Source organism: Ovis aries, chromosome 1 (genome assembly GCF_016772045.2).
Source record: "Ovis aries strain OAR_USU_Benz2616 breed Rambouillet chromosome 1, ARS-UI_Ramb_v3.0, whole genome shotgun sequence".
Lineage (NCBI taxonomy): Eukaryota > Metazoa > Chordata > Mammalia > Artiodactyla > Bovidae > Ovis > Ovis aries.
Genome location: NC_056054.1, coordinates 86459710 through 86474072, shown reverse-complemented (window position 1 = coordinate 86474072; position 14363 = coordinate 86459710). Strand labels below are relative to the sequence as shown.

At 47.5% G+C, this 14363-nt stretch overlaps 1 protein-coding gene across 2 annotated transcripts in view; it reads right to left on the bottom strand.

Moving 5' to 3' along the window:
• Nucleotides 1-14363, bottom strand: part of ELAPOR1 (endosome-lysosome associated apoptosis and autophagy regulator 1) — a 78456-nt gene that overhangs the window by 14234 nt on the left and 49859 nt on the right. For both annotated transcript variants that reach the window (XM_060412451.1, XM_042251870.2), the window contains exons 8-14: nucleotides 12564-12652; nucleotides 8599-8776; nucleotides 7771-7899; nucleotides 6993-7083; nucleotides 4172-4277; nucleotides 3778-3915; nucleotides 1873-2136 (exon numbers count right to left, since the gene is read on the bottom strand). In XM_060412451.1, the coding sequence (XP_060268434.1) occupies nucleotides 1873-2136; nucleotides 3778-3915; nucleotides 4172-4277; nucleotides 6993-7083; nucleotides 7771-7899; nucleotides 8599-8776; nucleotides 12564-12652 (995 nt within the window). The remainder of the gene's footprint in view (nucleotides 1-1872; nucleotides 2137-3777; nucleotides 3916-4171; nucleotides 4278-6992; nucleotides 7084-7770; nucleotides 7900-8598; nucleotides 8777-12563; nucleotides 12653-14363) is intronic.

The window sequence follows — 14363 nt, the reverse complement described above, 5'->3', positions numbered from 1 at the left end:
AGTGAAGAACTAAAGAGCCTCTTGATGAAAGTGAAAGAGGAGAGTGAAAAAGTTGGCTTAAAGCTCAACATTCAGAAAACGAAGATCATGGCATCTGGTCCCATCACTTCATGGGAAATAGATGGAGAAACAGTGGAAACAGTGTCAGACTTTAATTTTTTGGGCTCCAAAGTCACTGCAGATGGTGACTGCAGCCATGAAATTAAAAGACGCTTATTCCTTGGGAGAAAAGTTATGACCAACCTAGACAGCATATTAAAAAGCAGAGACAAAGGTCTGTCTAGTCAAGGCTATGGTTTTTCCAGTAGTCATGTATGGATGTGAGAGTTGGACTATAAAGAAAGCTGAACACCAAGGAATTGATGCTTCTGAACTATGGTGTTGGAGAATACTCTTGAGAGTCCCTTGGACTGCAAGGAGATCCAACCAGTCCATCTTAAAGGAAATCAGTCCTGAATATTCATTGGAAGGACTGATGTTGAAACTGAAACTCCAATACTTTGGCCACCTGATGCAAAGAGCTAACTCATTTGAAAAGACCTTGATGCTGGGAAAGATTGAAGGTGGGAGGAGAAGGGGACAAGAGAGGATGAGGTGGTTGCATGGCATCACTGAATCAATGGACATGAGTTTGAATAAACTCCAGGAGTTGGTGAACTCCTTCCCTGGTGGCTCAGACGGTAAAGCATCTGCCTGCAATGTGGGAGACCTGGGTTCGATTCCTGGGTCGGGAAGATCCCCTGGAGAAGGAAATGGCAATCCATTCCAGTACTATTGCCTGGAAAATCCCATGGACAGAGGAGCCTGGTAGGCTACAGTCCATGGGGTCGCAAAGAGTCGGACACAACTGAGCGACTTCACTTTCCAGGAGTTGGTGATGGACAGGGAGGCCCGGAGTGCTGCAGTCCCTGGGGTAGCAAAGAGTCGGATACGACTGAGTGACTGAACTGAACTGAACTGAACTGAACTGAAGTGGAAGAAGGGTGCCCAGGATAACAGAAGAGAAACTACAAGTCTGTCCACCCTCCCCCACTTAAAATTCACTGACCTCCAGATTCCTTTTCCCAAGTCTCTTTATAGGAAACTGAAACATAAACCCCTTTCTTGGTCATTTTAAGGTCAATCCCTCCCTTTACAGCAGAAGAGGCTGCAGGGAGGAAGTCTGTGGCAAGAGTCCAGGGTGTCCCAGTAAGGTTGCCAGAGATCTGCAGAACGGCTGCACTTGCTGCACAGCTAAACTGAGCAACGTCTGCAGACTGCGTAGCCTCTTACAAATGTGTGGCCACAGGGTTGTGATCAGTAAAATACAAGCTCATTGAAAAGCATTGATGTATAACTAAGAACTTCTGGTCGTAGGATTCACTTTCTCAGATTCAGAAAATGCATGGGCCAACAGCACTGCTGTTTCACTTTAGAAGAAAGCCCTGGGAGAGGAGGCAGCAATGACAGGTAACTACATGTCCCAGCAAAGGTGGGTTACCATTCCAAGAAGGGGGGTAAATTCCCTCGATAACAAGCTGGAATGAAGCAGGCTGAATTTGAGCCACAAGTCCCAAGACTACTTCCCTTTCGGTCTCTGCACAGATGCTAAATAACCCTCTGGACCAGAGGGCTGCAGATTTCCATTACCCATCACCTGAAGATGAGACTTGTCAATGACTGAGACCCAGACCCTGAAAACCAACCAGTACAAGCTGAGAACTCTCCATCTATGGTCACAAACTGGATGGGTTTCCTCTAGGACTCTAACCTGGGAGTGTACTAGGGGGAGTTTGGATATCGGCCCCTTAGGAATGCCACCCAGGACCTGGCACCATCTGAGCTGGCCCATTCAGAGATGCAAAGTTAGGCTGCTTAGCCAACTACTGGCACCTTGTTGCTCCTGGTCCCTGGACCACAGGGCATGCAGGCCTGGGCACCATAAGGCTGGTGGGCTTTCAGGATCGTGTTAGGAGGACAGGAGTGGCAGGTTCCTGAATCCCGATCAATATAGTAGCCAGCAGGACAAGAGGTGCAGGAGGAGCCCATGTCAGAGGCTTCCAGGGCACACGGACGGCAGTAGGAAGCCACCCCGTCCATGACATTGGTGACGTTGATGGAGTAGATCTTGGCAACATCACTGGTATACTTTCTTCCCTGGAAACAAAGACACAAGAGGAGAGTGAGCTTGGCCTGCCTTGGCCTGAGAAGGAGCAATTGAGTGCTCTGGAAATAATAGAATATGACTTAATCTTTTTTATCCTGTGATACTTGAGAAAAATCTTTAGAAGCACCCTGTTCTTTTTACTCACCTAACATCATGAGAAACGCTGGACTAGAAGAAACACAAGCTGGAATCAAGATTGCCGGGAGAGATATCAATAACCTCAGATATGCAGATGACACCACCCTTATGGCAGAAAGTGAAGAGGAACTAAAAAGCCTCTTGATGAAAGTAAAAGAGGAGAGTGAAAAAGTTGGCTTAAAGCTCAACATTCAGAAAACGAAGATCATGGCATCCAGTCCCATCACTTCATGGGAAGTAGATGGGGAAACAGTGGAAACAGTGTCAGACTTTATTGTTTTGGGCTCCAAATCACTGCAGATGGTGACTGCAGCCATGAAATTAAAAGATGCTTACTCCTTGGAAGAAAAGTTATGACCATCCTAGATAGTGTATTAAAAAGCAGAGACATTACTTTGCCGACTAAGGTCCGTCTAGTCAAGGCTATGGTTTTTCCTGTGGTCATGTATGGATGTGAGAGTTGGACTGTGAAGAAAGCTGAGCCCTGAAGAATTGATGTGTTTGAACTGTGGTGTTGGAGAAGACTCTTGAGAGTCCCTTGGACTGCAAGGAGATCCAACCAGTCCATTCTGAAGGAGATCAGCCCTGGGATTTCTTTGGAAGGAATGATGCTAAAGCTGAAACTCCAGTACTTTGGGCACCTCATGCGAAGAGTTGACTCATTGGAAAAGACTTTGATGCTGGGAGGGATTGGGGGCAGGAGGAGAAGGGGATGACAGAGGATGAGATGGCTGGATGGCATCACTGACTTGATGGATGTGAGTCTGAGTGAACTCCGGGAGTTGTTGATGGACAGGGAGGCCTGGCGTGCTGCAATTCATGGGGTTGCAAAGAGTAGGACACGACTGAGCGACTGAACTGAACTGAACAGTATCTTGTAATGTGCATTTTTTGCCATTTTAAAGTAAGGACTGAACAATTTAGATGATGTATAAAAATATTCAGTACCATGGGGAAATATGTAGTAGGTATTTATATTTTTTAAAAAGCAGATTTTTCCCCTTATAAAAGAAAAAAAAGTATTTATAGTGAAATAAAGATGGTATAGAAGATACTCCATATGCTAACTATGTTATCTCTGGGTAGTAGGATTATGGGTGGTTTTCTTCTTTTTGCCTTTTTTTTTTTTTTTGCTTATTTCTAAGTTTTCTTCCAGTGAACTTACATTACTTTGAGTTAAGATAAAACCAGAGTTATTATTATTAAAGCAAGAACAGGACTGAACAGGGTACACCAGGTCAGGTACCACATATATCCTATCCTCAGGATAGGTCTCCTGAGGAGGGACAGGTGATTTTAGGAGTTTCCAGGGTCATTTGGACGAGGCTGGATGCTCCTCAGGGGCTGGCATAGGCAGTCCTCTGCTTGACTCCTTACAAGTCTTCTAATCACTAGATTCTGAAACTCGACCGCATGCTTAAGCTAAGGTAGGAATTGTTCCAGGTTAGGAGGTCTCTGTGGGCGCTGAGCACTGAGGAAGGGGAGGAGCTTACTGTCTCATGGAAAGTTGTCCTCTGGAAGGCCCAGGTGAAGCTCATGGTAGCGTTCTCCTCGATGATGTAAGTATAGGACTGTTTGCCTTTAGAACCTTTCCACGTCTCCACGGGACTGTTGGTCCTAGAATTCACACCCTGAACCCGAGACAGACAAATGAAGAAGGCATGATGGCTGGGCAACTGTGGGGAGAGGGTGCCCATACCGCTGCCATCCTGGGGGCCATCACAGTGGCCTAGACCCATATTAAATGGTGCAGTCCCTGACAAATAGTTGGGCTCCTTGTCTGCAAAATCACTGTAAGCAGGGTTGTCAGTTATGCTGATGCACCAACAGGTCAGAGGGGCCAACCTTCCTGGAAGCCCCAAAGCAGACAAAGGAAGGAAAACATACCACCATGAAGTAGAGCTCGCAGTTCACAGAACAGATGGTCTCAAAGACAAACGTGATCCTGGCCACCTCTTTGTTCTCTGTGTCTGCCATCACTGACTGTGGAGGTCTGTGGGGCAGAAATCAAAAGTCGGTTCCAGGGGCCAGACAGTGCTTAGTGAAGAGAGCAGATGGCAGCAAAGGGTCTGCTGGGGGACAGGACTAAGTTCTGAGTATGTTAGAAAGAACATGAATTAAACCCAATTCTATCATCCTAGCTGTCTGACCTTGATCTAGCCAAACTGTTATCTTTCTTATCTGTAAAAAGGTGATAATATCTTTCTTATTTACCTCCCATCATTATGCGTGCTAAGTCGCTTCAGTCATGTTCGACTCTTTGTGACGCTATGGACTGTGGCCTGCCAGGCTCCTCTATCCATGGGATTCTCTAGGCAAGATACTGGAGTGGGTTGCCATGCCCTCCTTCAGGGGATCTTCCCAAACCAGGGATTGAAGGTCTCGCATTTCCTGCATTGGCAGGTGGGTTCTTTACCACTAGCGCCATTGGGAAGCCCATCACTGTGGTGTGATCCAAAGGCATAACAGATGTGGAAGTACTTTCTAAAATGCTGAATAGCCTCCCTAGCAGAGTGTGGGCTCCAGACCCACTGAATTAGAATCTGCAGCTTAACGTGATCCCCAGGTGATCCATGTGCATGTTAGGGTTGAAGAAGGACCACCAGCATAAGACATCAATTGTCTACACTCACTCAGCAGTTCAAACCCCCTCCCCATCCCCACCTGAACTGTGGGGGTTTTGCCCTGGTCAAATGAGCAGGTACTTCGATTCATAGCTTTTTTAGCAAAGTTCTCAGCCTGGTCCTTCTTTGGGGAAAGAGAGAGCCCTGTCTGATAGGTGGGGATGGCAGGGTGGGGCGAGTGGGGTTAGAAAGTGCTTTACTGCTATAACCATATTTGCAAATTGGAAAGTATTTTGGTGAGTGTTATCTCCCAAAAGTCTAAGAAGTTTGCTTCCCTCAGAAACATAAGATATAGCTGTTCAGCTCTGAGTAATGTAAAGGAAGGGAAGGAAACCTATTACCTTTCGAGCAAGTACTGTGGCTGAGCACTGTGCCCAGGATAGAAGGAGGGAGCTTGAAGGAGGGAATGGAAAAGCCAGATTGGTGATAGGGATGCTGATTCAGTGGTTCCCCCTCATCTTTAAAGCACATACAGGCAGAAGAGTTCACCTGGGCTTTGAAAACCCATTTGTAACTTTCTTTTTGGCTTTGCATGTGATTGACTTCTGAGGACCTCCAGTTCCCAGCTACTGTCCACTCGGTGGTGTGAACTGATGGGCTGGAGCTAGGCCAGAATCACAGACTGTCAATCCCTTTGTTTTACAGACAAGGAGCCCAAAGCCTAAAGGGGCACAGTGGCTTTCCCAAGTTCACCAAGCCAGTAAGTGGCAAAATTCAAGTGCCCTGTCTTATAGTCCAGTTTTCATTATACTGTACCACTCTCTGCCTGTAGTGGCTTTTTAAATGGCAAACAAATTGCTCATTATCCTAAGTGTTCTTGGGAGGTGGGGATAAAGGCTATGGTTTTTCCAGTGGTCATGTATGGATGTGAGAGTTGGACTGTGAAGAAAGCTGCACGCCGAAGAATTGATGCTATTGAACTGTGGTGTTGGAGAAGACTGTTGAGAGTCCCTTGGACTGCAAGAAGATCCAACCAGTCCATTCTGAAGGAGATCAGCCCTGGGATTTCTCTGGAAGGAATGATGCTAAAGCTGAAACTCCAGTACTTTGGGCACCTCATGCAAAGAGTTGACTCATTGGAAAAGACTCTGATGCTGGGACGGATTTGGGGCAGGCGGAGAAGGGGATGACCGAGGATGAGATGGCTGGATGGCATCACTGACTCGATGGACATGAGTTTGAGTGAACTCCGGGAGTTGTTCAGGAGGACAGGGAGGCCTGGCGTGCTGCGATTCATGGAGTTGCAAAGAGTCGGACACGACTGAGCGACTGAACTGACTGACTGATAACAATAAAAGCAGTCCCTCCCAGGGACTTCACTGGTGGTCCAGTGGTTAAGAATCCACCTTGCAATACAGGGGACACGATTAGGTCTTTGGGAACTAAGATCCCACGTATTGTGGAGCCACTGAGCCCACATGCTGCAGCGACTGGAGCCCAGGCGCCTCAGCCAGAGAGTCTGTGTGCCAGAATGAGAGATCCACGTGCCGCAACTAAGACCCAATGCAGCCAAACCAATCAATCAGTAAAACCAGTCTTCTTGTCCCATTGAAAGATGAACTATCTATGGGCATTTCTGGCCCCCCTTTTTTTTTTTTTACAGGTTTTAAAATCTTATTTGATGCTTTGAGGAGGAAGAATTTGAGTAGAATGTGGCCAAATGGTAGGAAAAGCTAGAAGGTATAGGAGAGCAGTAGATAATCAATGTGGGCAGCAACTAAGAATGTGTCAGCATTCAGGTTAACTTGATCAGACCATTACTGTGGTCTCCTCTGTTCTTTTCTTGTTTTTTAGACTGTTTCTTTTTATTTTTAATTTTTAAAATTTTTATTTGTTTATTAATTTTGGCTGGACCTTACAGCATGTGGGATCTTAGTTCCCTAACCAGGGAATTGAACCTGTATCCCCTGCATTGGAAATGCAGAGTCTTAACCACTGGACCCCCAGGAAGTCTTGTTCCGTTCTCTGTTCTGGACTGACACTTCTGCACACCAGAAGCCCTCTCATCTACAACACTCCAAGCTATGTGGGACTTGGATGTGGCCAAGGGTGGCGTGGCTTCCCCTTAGCTTTGTGCTCCTCACCTGAATCCTGGCACGACCAGGGTGAGAATCATGAAGTCATTGTCTGAAGCTCCAACAGCTGAATAAATGTGATCACCGGCCACCTCCCAGCCTGGAAAAGGAGAAGGATATGAGTTAGTGTCCAGTGGTCTCAAGTGCAGGGCAAATGTGCACCCAGATGACACTCTGGAAGAAAAATAACACCATCCTTTGAGGCATCCAGAACCATCACCCAACACAAACCATGTTACTTATCAGAATGCTACTGCTGCTGCTAAGTCGCTTCAGTCGAGTCCAACTCTGTGCGACCCCATAGACAGCAGCCCACTAGGCTCCTCTGTCTCTGGGATTCTCCAGGCAAGAACACTGGAGTGGGTTGCCATTTCCTTCTCCAATGCATGAAAGTGAAAAGCGAAAGTGAAGTCGCTCAGTCGTGCGCGACTCTTAGTGACCCCATGGACTCCAGCCTACCAGGCTCCACCATCCATGGGATTTTCCAGGCAAGAGTACTGGAGGGGGTGCCATTGCTTCTCTGACTTATCAGGCTACTTTGGTCAAAAACTCTGAAGCTCTCAGAGCAAGGCCTCTGCAGTGTGTGTATTGTTTCTAGTTCTGTCTCTAAAGCTAAAGTTTGCAGAATATATGTTCTTTGTCCATGGGGAGTGGAGCATTCAAGGGAGTGTGAGCACGATCAGCTCATTTTTTCTCTAGACACCACTGTTATGAAGAACTGTGAGCTAGGAAGAACCCCTTCGGCAGGGCAGCTAGCTGAGAGCTCATGGTGGGGGTAGGTAGTTACCTGTCATGCCCTTGTACTCAAAGTTGATCCCGCTGAGGACGGTCGTCTCCATGTTCGTGGGCAGCGTGTTCCACCATTTGTATTCAAATCCCACGGCAGGTTCGGTCCCTGCTGGGCAGTGGCTACAATCTGGGGGAGCCACAAGATCCACGCATTCAGCAGAAAGGCTGCAGCCACCCTGACTGGAGCTGTTGTTGCACAGACAAGTGGCAACAGTGGTGGGCAGCCCCACAGAGGTGTTGCTGAGCCCAGTGAACAGCAAGCTGACTCAAAAACATTCTGACAATGTGTTTAGCAAACTTGGGGTGTAAAGGCTGACCCTTCATTCCATATCCCAGTACCCTACCTGCCCATCAGATTATTAATTTCAAAGCTTAAGTGTATCTTCGAGTCTAATACATATAGTTCATATTATATGAACTATATTGTCATCAGCAAATGCCTTCACATTAATAGGTATATAGATCCCCCCAGCTCCTCTCCTGCAAATTCTGATTGTGTCAAGGTGGCCATCCCAGCTCCCCAAACCTTCTAGCTATCATCCCTGCCACATGCTGGAAGCCTCTGCTGTGAGGAGTGTGCCCCTTCAGGCCTGAGTCACATTCGCAGTTGGAATGAGGAGGGAGGCAGGCAGTTCTCAGGTGGACCCACAGGCAGGGCCCGTGCCGACCTTTCTGAATATGGTCCTCAGAGGTGGCCTGGCCCTTATTGCCTCCCTCGGAAGGACATGGTGTGAGTTCAGCTGACATGCTGGGTGCCCGTGTGGCCCACCCGTATGTGTGGCATGGGAATGGAGTGGGGCAGGGAGAGGGATGGGGGAGGGGTTACCGGAGCCGTTGGAGTAAGAGCCATAAGGACAGGGCTCGCAGGTGCTACTGTTGCTCTTGAAGAAGCCTGGGTTGCAGGGTGGGCAGCTCATCTTCATGCCAGAGGCGGGCAGCTTCACTGCACCCTCCAGATCCTCGCCGCAGATTTTTGGCTGGGCCCATTTGTACATGAGCTGCGTCTGCAGAAACAGAGCCTGTCTCAGCCTGCTGTGTGGCATTAGCACATCTTTAGGAAGTTGCCTTGAGGATGGGGGGATTCTGGGCGCTAATGAAAGCTCCAGCAGGGTGGGGAACTTGGTTTGGGTCACCAGTGTATCCTAGGCACATTGCTTAGCGCCTGGCACATGGTCATGCTCAGTAAATATCTGCTGAACGAATGGACTGGGATGAAGAGGGATAGGCCCGTGTGTTGGATGGGAAGAGGAGACCAGTTTCCTCCAGAGAAAGCCCTAATTCCAGTGTAGAATCTTATTATTAATACTAAAATGTCACAGGAAAAGCAGCTGGTGAAAATCCCAGAACACAAAAAGGCATGGAGTGGAAGTGGCTTAGGTAACGCCTAGGGGAATAGAGGACGGCTCAGGTGTCCCAATTTGTCTTTGAAGTACTTTCTTTGTTTTTTCATTTATTCAGTAGACATCTATAGAAAGTCTAATAAAACATGTGACTCAGAGATGAAGGACATGGCCTGTGCCCTCAGAGAGCTAGCTCACCGTCTAGCAAGGGCATTGCTCTGCATTGCATGCGTGCTCAGTCGTGTCCAGCTCTTTGTGACATCATGGCCTGTATCCCACCAGGCTCCTCTGTCCATGGGATTTGCCAGGCAAGAATACTGCAGTGGGTTGCCATTTCCTTCTCGAGGGGATTTTCCTGACCCAGGGATTGAACCCAAGTCAAGAATCTGCATTGCAGGCAGATTCTTTACCGCTTGAGCCACTGGGGAAGTACCCTAGCAAGGGCACCATAATACCAATCCCCCAAGGGGGTATGAACCCTGTGTTCTCTGGGACATAGAGGCAAGAGCAATAAGGCTGGTTAAAGAGTACAAACTTCCAGTTATAAGATCAAAAAATTCTGGGGATCTAAGGTACAGGTGATTAGAGTTAGCATGGTGATTAGAGTTAATAATGCTATATTATATACTTGAGAGCTATTAAGAGAGTAGACATTAAACTTTCTCACCACAAAAAAGAAACGGTAATTATGTGCCCTGATGGTAGTTAGCTAGCTCTATGTTGATTATCATCTTGCATTACATAAGTGTATCAAATCAACTGGTACACCTTAAACTTCCACAATGATATGTGTCAATTATATCTCAAAAAACCTGAGGGAAAAAGGTAAGAGAACTGATCAGCCTCCAAGTCAGTGAACAAGAGAAGCACTGTATCTGTCACTTACTAGGACCATCCCTAGTCTTTCAATGGAGGCATTAGCTAGAGAAGAGCAGATGAACTGCAGGAGGCTCCTGGTGAGTCAGGGATGAGGTTGGGCAATGTCAGGCTTCCTGTGTAGTCCTTGGGCAAGAGACAAAAGGATTGCATTGAGGTGATGATGCAAATGCGCCATGTATAATACCATATATGTAAGAAGTTGGGTGAACAAGGCATCAGTCCATTTTATTCAGGATAAGGTCTTGACAATGTCTTGAAAGGGCCTCATGTTGCCTTCATTGAAGATGAGCCCTGGGCTGTCCATGTGCCCCTGCTCAGCTCAGCCTTTCTCTGTGCAAAGAGCAGTCAGTGACCAGAGACCCAGACTAGTGACCCAACTTCATCTCACCCAGCTCGTCTCCTTGAGTCTTGTAGAGAGAAGGGTCTGGGGAGCTGGATGATTTGGGCTACCTCCTGGAGCAGCACACTCAGCAGCCCCAGTGGATCAGCGATCCCAGTCCCCGAGAAACCACTGAGGCACCGCAAAGGCCATAAAGGCAATCACAGGAGTCCTTTGATTTTAAAATACAGCTTAAGAAACAGAGCGAAATTCCGAGACTGAGCAGAACCAGCGTGGGCCTGCGGGCTGACACTTCCATAAGACACCCCTGGTGACCATGTCTACTGCAGGGTTCCTCCCTGAGCTGTGCTGTGGCTGGGCTGCAAGGTGGGAGCACCGGCTCTGGTCCCACTCATCTATAGGCCCCCAAGGCGATCAGGGAATGGCAGACACCCAGGCTTGCAAGTATCAGAGCACACTGTGGATCTAGAAGTCCTTTGCCTTTACCAGGAGGGAAAAGAATGGGGCAGAAGAAGCAAAGACAGCCACAATCAACCACATATCCTGGAGGGAGAAGAGGAGCAGGATTGTCCTCTTAATTAGTGGGTCAACTGAGACCAAGAAAATGACAGTAATTCCTTACAAGGTCATGAAGAACACCAGACACTTCAGAACTGGGGCTAAGGTACACCTGATAGGATTAATCATTTTGCTTGGCTGCTGGGGAAGGGGATTTTGCTCAAAAAATGAGAATGGGGCCAGCCAGTACACGGGCGGTAAGAGATAACTATAAGAACAATCGCCGTTAAGGACCGGACTTCATCCCACACTTAATTAGCAGAAAGAGAATTCAGCCAGCCGTCCAGCCAGCAAACAGGTATGCATCCTAATAGCCAACCACATGCTTGGTGCTGAATGATGCAGAATTCCCCACTCCTGTCTTCTTGGGAGGTTCTAGTTCAGGGATACTGACAGGACAGTTCATCCAGAATTGGTGATCCAAGGCAGACCCCACCACTTGCGCCCCTGAGCCATCCCTGCTCACTTCCTCAAAGTTTCCAGGCACCTGCCTGCCTCCTCCACACCTGCTGCATTCCCTGCCTGGGGAGCACTCTGGCTCTCCTCCACCTGACTCAGGTCTCTGCTTAGAGAGGTCATCCTTACCCTCTCTAAGCAGAAATAGAGACCGAGATGCAGAGAAGCAGAGAGCAGGTGTATGCATACCAAGGAGGAAAGGGAAGGGGAGAATTGAAAGTGTGGGATTTACATGTGCATCCCACTGATACTATGTATACAATAGGTCACTAATGAGAACGGACTGTATAGCTCAAGGACCTCCACTCAGTGCTCTGTGATGACCTAAGTGGGAAGGTAATCCAAAAAAGAGGGATTCTTGATCTGTTTCTGGTTTATCTGCTGTCTCTCCCCTCACTCGCTCCCCGACAGAAATTAAGTGCCCTGAGAGTGGATGTTTCCTCAGCTCTGTGAACTGCTGCATACCTAGTGCCCAGCACAGGACCTGGCTGTACACAGGAGCTAATGACCTCCTCTGGAAGACCTGCCTTGGCCCCACCCTCCAACCTGGTCACTCCTCTTCCGGGTTCCCCCAGTGCCCTGCATACAGTCAGGCCCATCTTTCTCCTCCCCACCATTTCTCTTCCCCATCAGCTTTCTCCTCCCCACCATCCTTCTCCTCTCCTCCTCAGGGCAGAAGCCCATCTTATTCATCTTGGGTTCCCTGACTGGAGTACAGGGCAACAGCTGATACTCAAAAATGCCCGCTGACTCACTGGTGGAGCAGAGTACAAACGAAAGTCTTTCTGAGGCAGAAAGCCTAGGGGGGAGAGACAGAATAAATCAGGCGGTTCTCCAGTGAGCCAGGAAGCAGGAATCACCCCCTATACCAGCGTACAAGAGCAGCGCCGAGGGGACAAGTCTGATAAGAAAGAAGAAATAAGTATATATGGACAGGCAGTCATTGCCCAGGGAATGAAGCGAATGGAAGAAACCAAGCAAAATGAAAGCATTTTTAAAAAGCAGAACATATGTGAGTGAGCAGCGGAACAAATGTAGCAAAAACAGTTTCTGACCTGAAAATGAGTGAGGTCATCTCATTTTGCCTCCCCACTGGCCCCGGGGTCACTGCAGAGGTCTGGGGGGATTTTCTCAGGTGACAGCTTCACTGACTGCAGAGCTGCAAATCTGGCAAAGCACAAGGGGCAGGCAAAGGGGTCCCAAGAGCATGCTACCCACCTCTCCATTGGCATCACAGGCTGTGTGAGTGTAGAAGTAATCTTTATCTGTGCAGGCTGGCCGTGCTTTGCAGGTGGAGGATCCTTTCTCTAAATGGCAGAAGCAAGGACAAATATTTGAAGTGAAGAAAGCAGAGCTCTTGACCACTTGCACATGATGCTATAACACCCCAGACCCTGGGGTGAAGCACAGCACAGATCTTGCAGAAAGTAGACGGTGCTGCACACACACCTTCCCTTTGCCCGAGTGGCTTCATTTCCAGTCCCTGAAGACCTGTTCAGATATCTGCTTTGCTTCCCTCCCTGATGCTGATGAGAAACCACTGGGCCTTCACTGTGGAGCAGGGCAGGGGAGGCGGGCTGGCCAGAGGACCAGTGAGGGGGAAGGTGGCCAGAAGGAGCATCTGCAGATTTCTTACCACCAGCCCAGTTCCTTGGAACCTGCCATCTTCCAGGTGCCTCAGAACCCTGACTGTGTGGGTGGTTTTTCTACTCCTAAAGGGTTGAAGCAAAACATAGGAAAGCTTAGGACAGTGTCTCTGAATTTTCTCTTAATATGTGCCTAGAATGAAGGCCTCCCACTGCTGCATCTCCCCTTCTCCATTCAGCCATCCTACACAAATAAAGTGATGGTTTAATCCCACTCTCTCCACTTTCTTCACATCGCTCTCTTTAAGCCTTGACCTGGACTTAATGAAAAATGTTATGAACTATCATTTTATTTACTTTACTTTCTGTGTGTTCTTATATCTAGGTTGGTTTTGCTTTAACCCTATGAACCCCTGGATAGAAACAACTGTTTCAATGAATCCCTCTTTATTTTTTAAATGGTGATGGTAAATTTTGTTTTAAAATATTATTTATTTGGTTGTGCCAGGTCTTAGCTGTGGCATGCAGGATCTTTAGTTGCGGCATGTGGGATCTAGTTCCCTGACCAGGGATCGAACCCAGGCCCCCTGCATTTCGAGCATAGAGTCTTAGACACTCGACCACCAGAGAAGTCCCTGAATCCCTCTTTAAATAAATGGATTTTACCTTTTTTTGAATTACAGATACTTTTCAGAGTTTGAAAAAAAAAAAAGAACTGCTTTCCTGTATCCTGAAAAATATACCTAATTCATACAATTTTTTAAATTAATTAATTTTAATTGGAGGCTAATTACTTTACAATATTGTAGTGGTTTGTGCCATACCTTCACATGAATCAGCCATGGGTGTACATATGTTCCCCATCCTGAACCCCCCTCTCACCTCCCTCCCCAACCCATCCCTCAGGGTCATCCCATCCCTCAGGGTCATCCCAGTGCACCGGCCCTGAGCACCTTGTCTCACGCATCAAACCTGGACTGGAAATCTATTTCACATATGATAATATACATGTTTCAATGCTATTCTGTCAAATCATCCCACCCTTGCCCTCTCCCACAGAGCCCCAAAGTCTGTTCTTTACATCTGTGTCTGTTTTGCTGTCTCGCATATAGGGTCATTGTTACCACCTTTCTAAATTCCATACACACGCGTTAATATACTGTATTGGTGTTTTTCTTTCTGACTTACTTCACTATGTATAACAGGCACCAGTTTCATCCACCTCATTAGAACTGATTCAAATGCATTCTTTTTAATAGCTGAGTAATACTGCATTGTGTGTATGTACCACAGCTTTCTTATCCATTTGTCTGCTGATGGACATCTAGGTTGCTTCCGTGTCCTGACTATTATAAACAGTGCTGCGATGAACACTGGGGTACACGTGTCTCTTTCAATTCTGGTTTCCTCGGTATGTTTGCCCAGCAGTGGG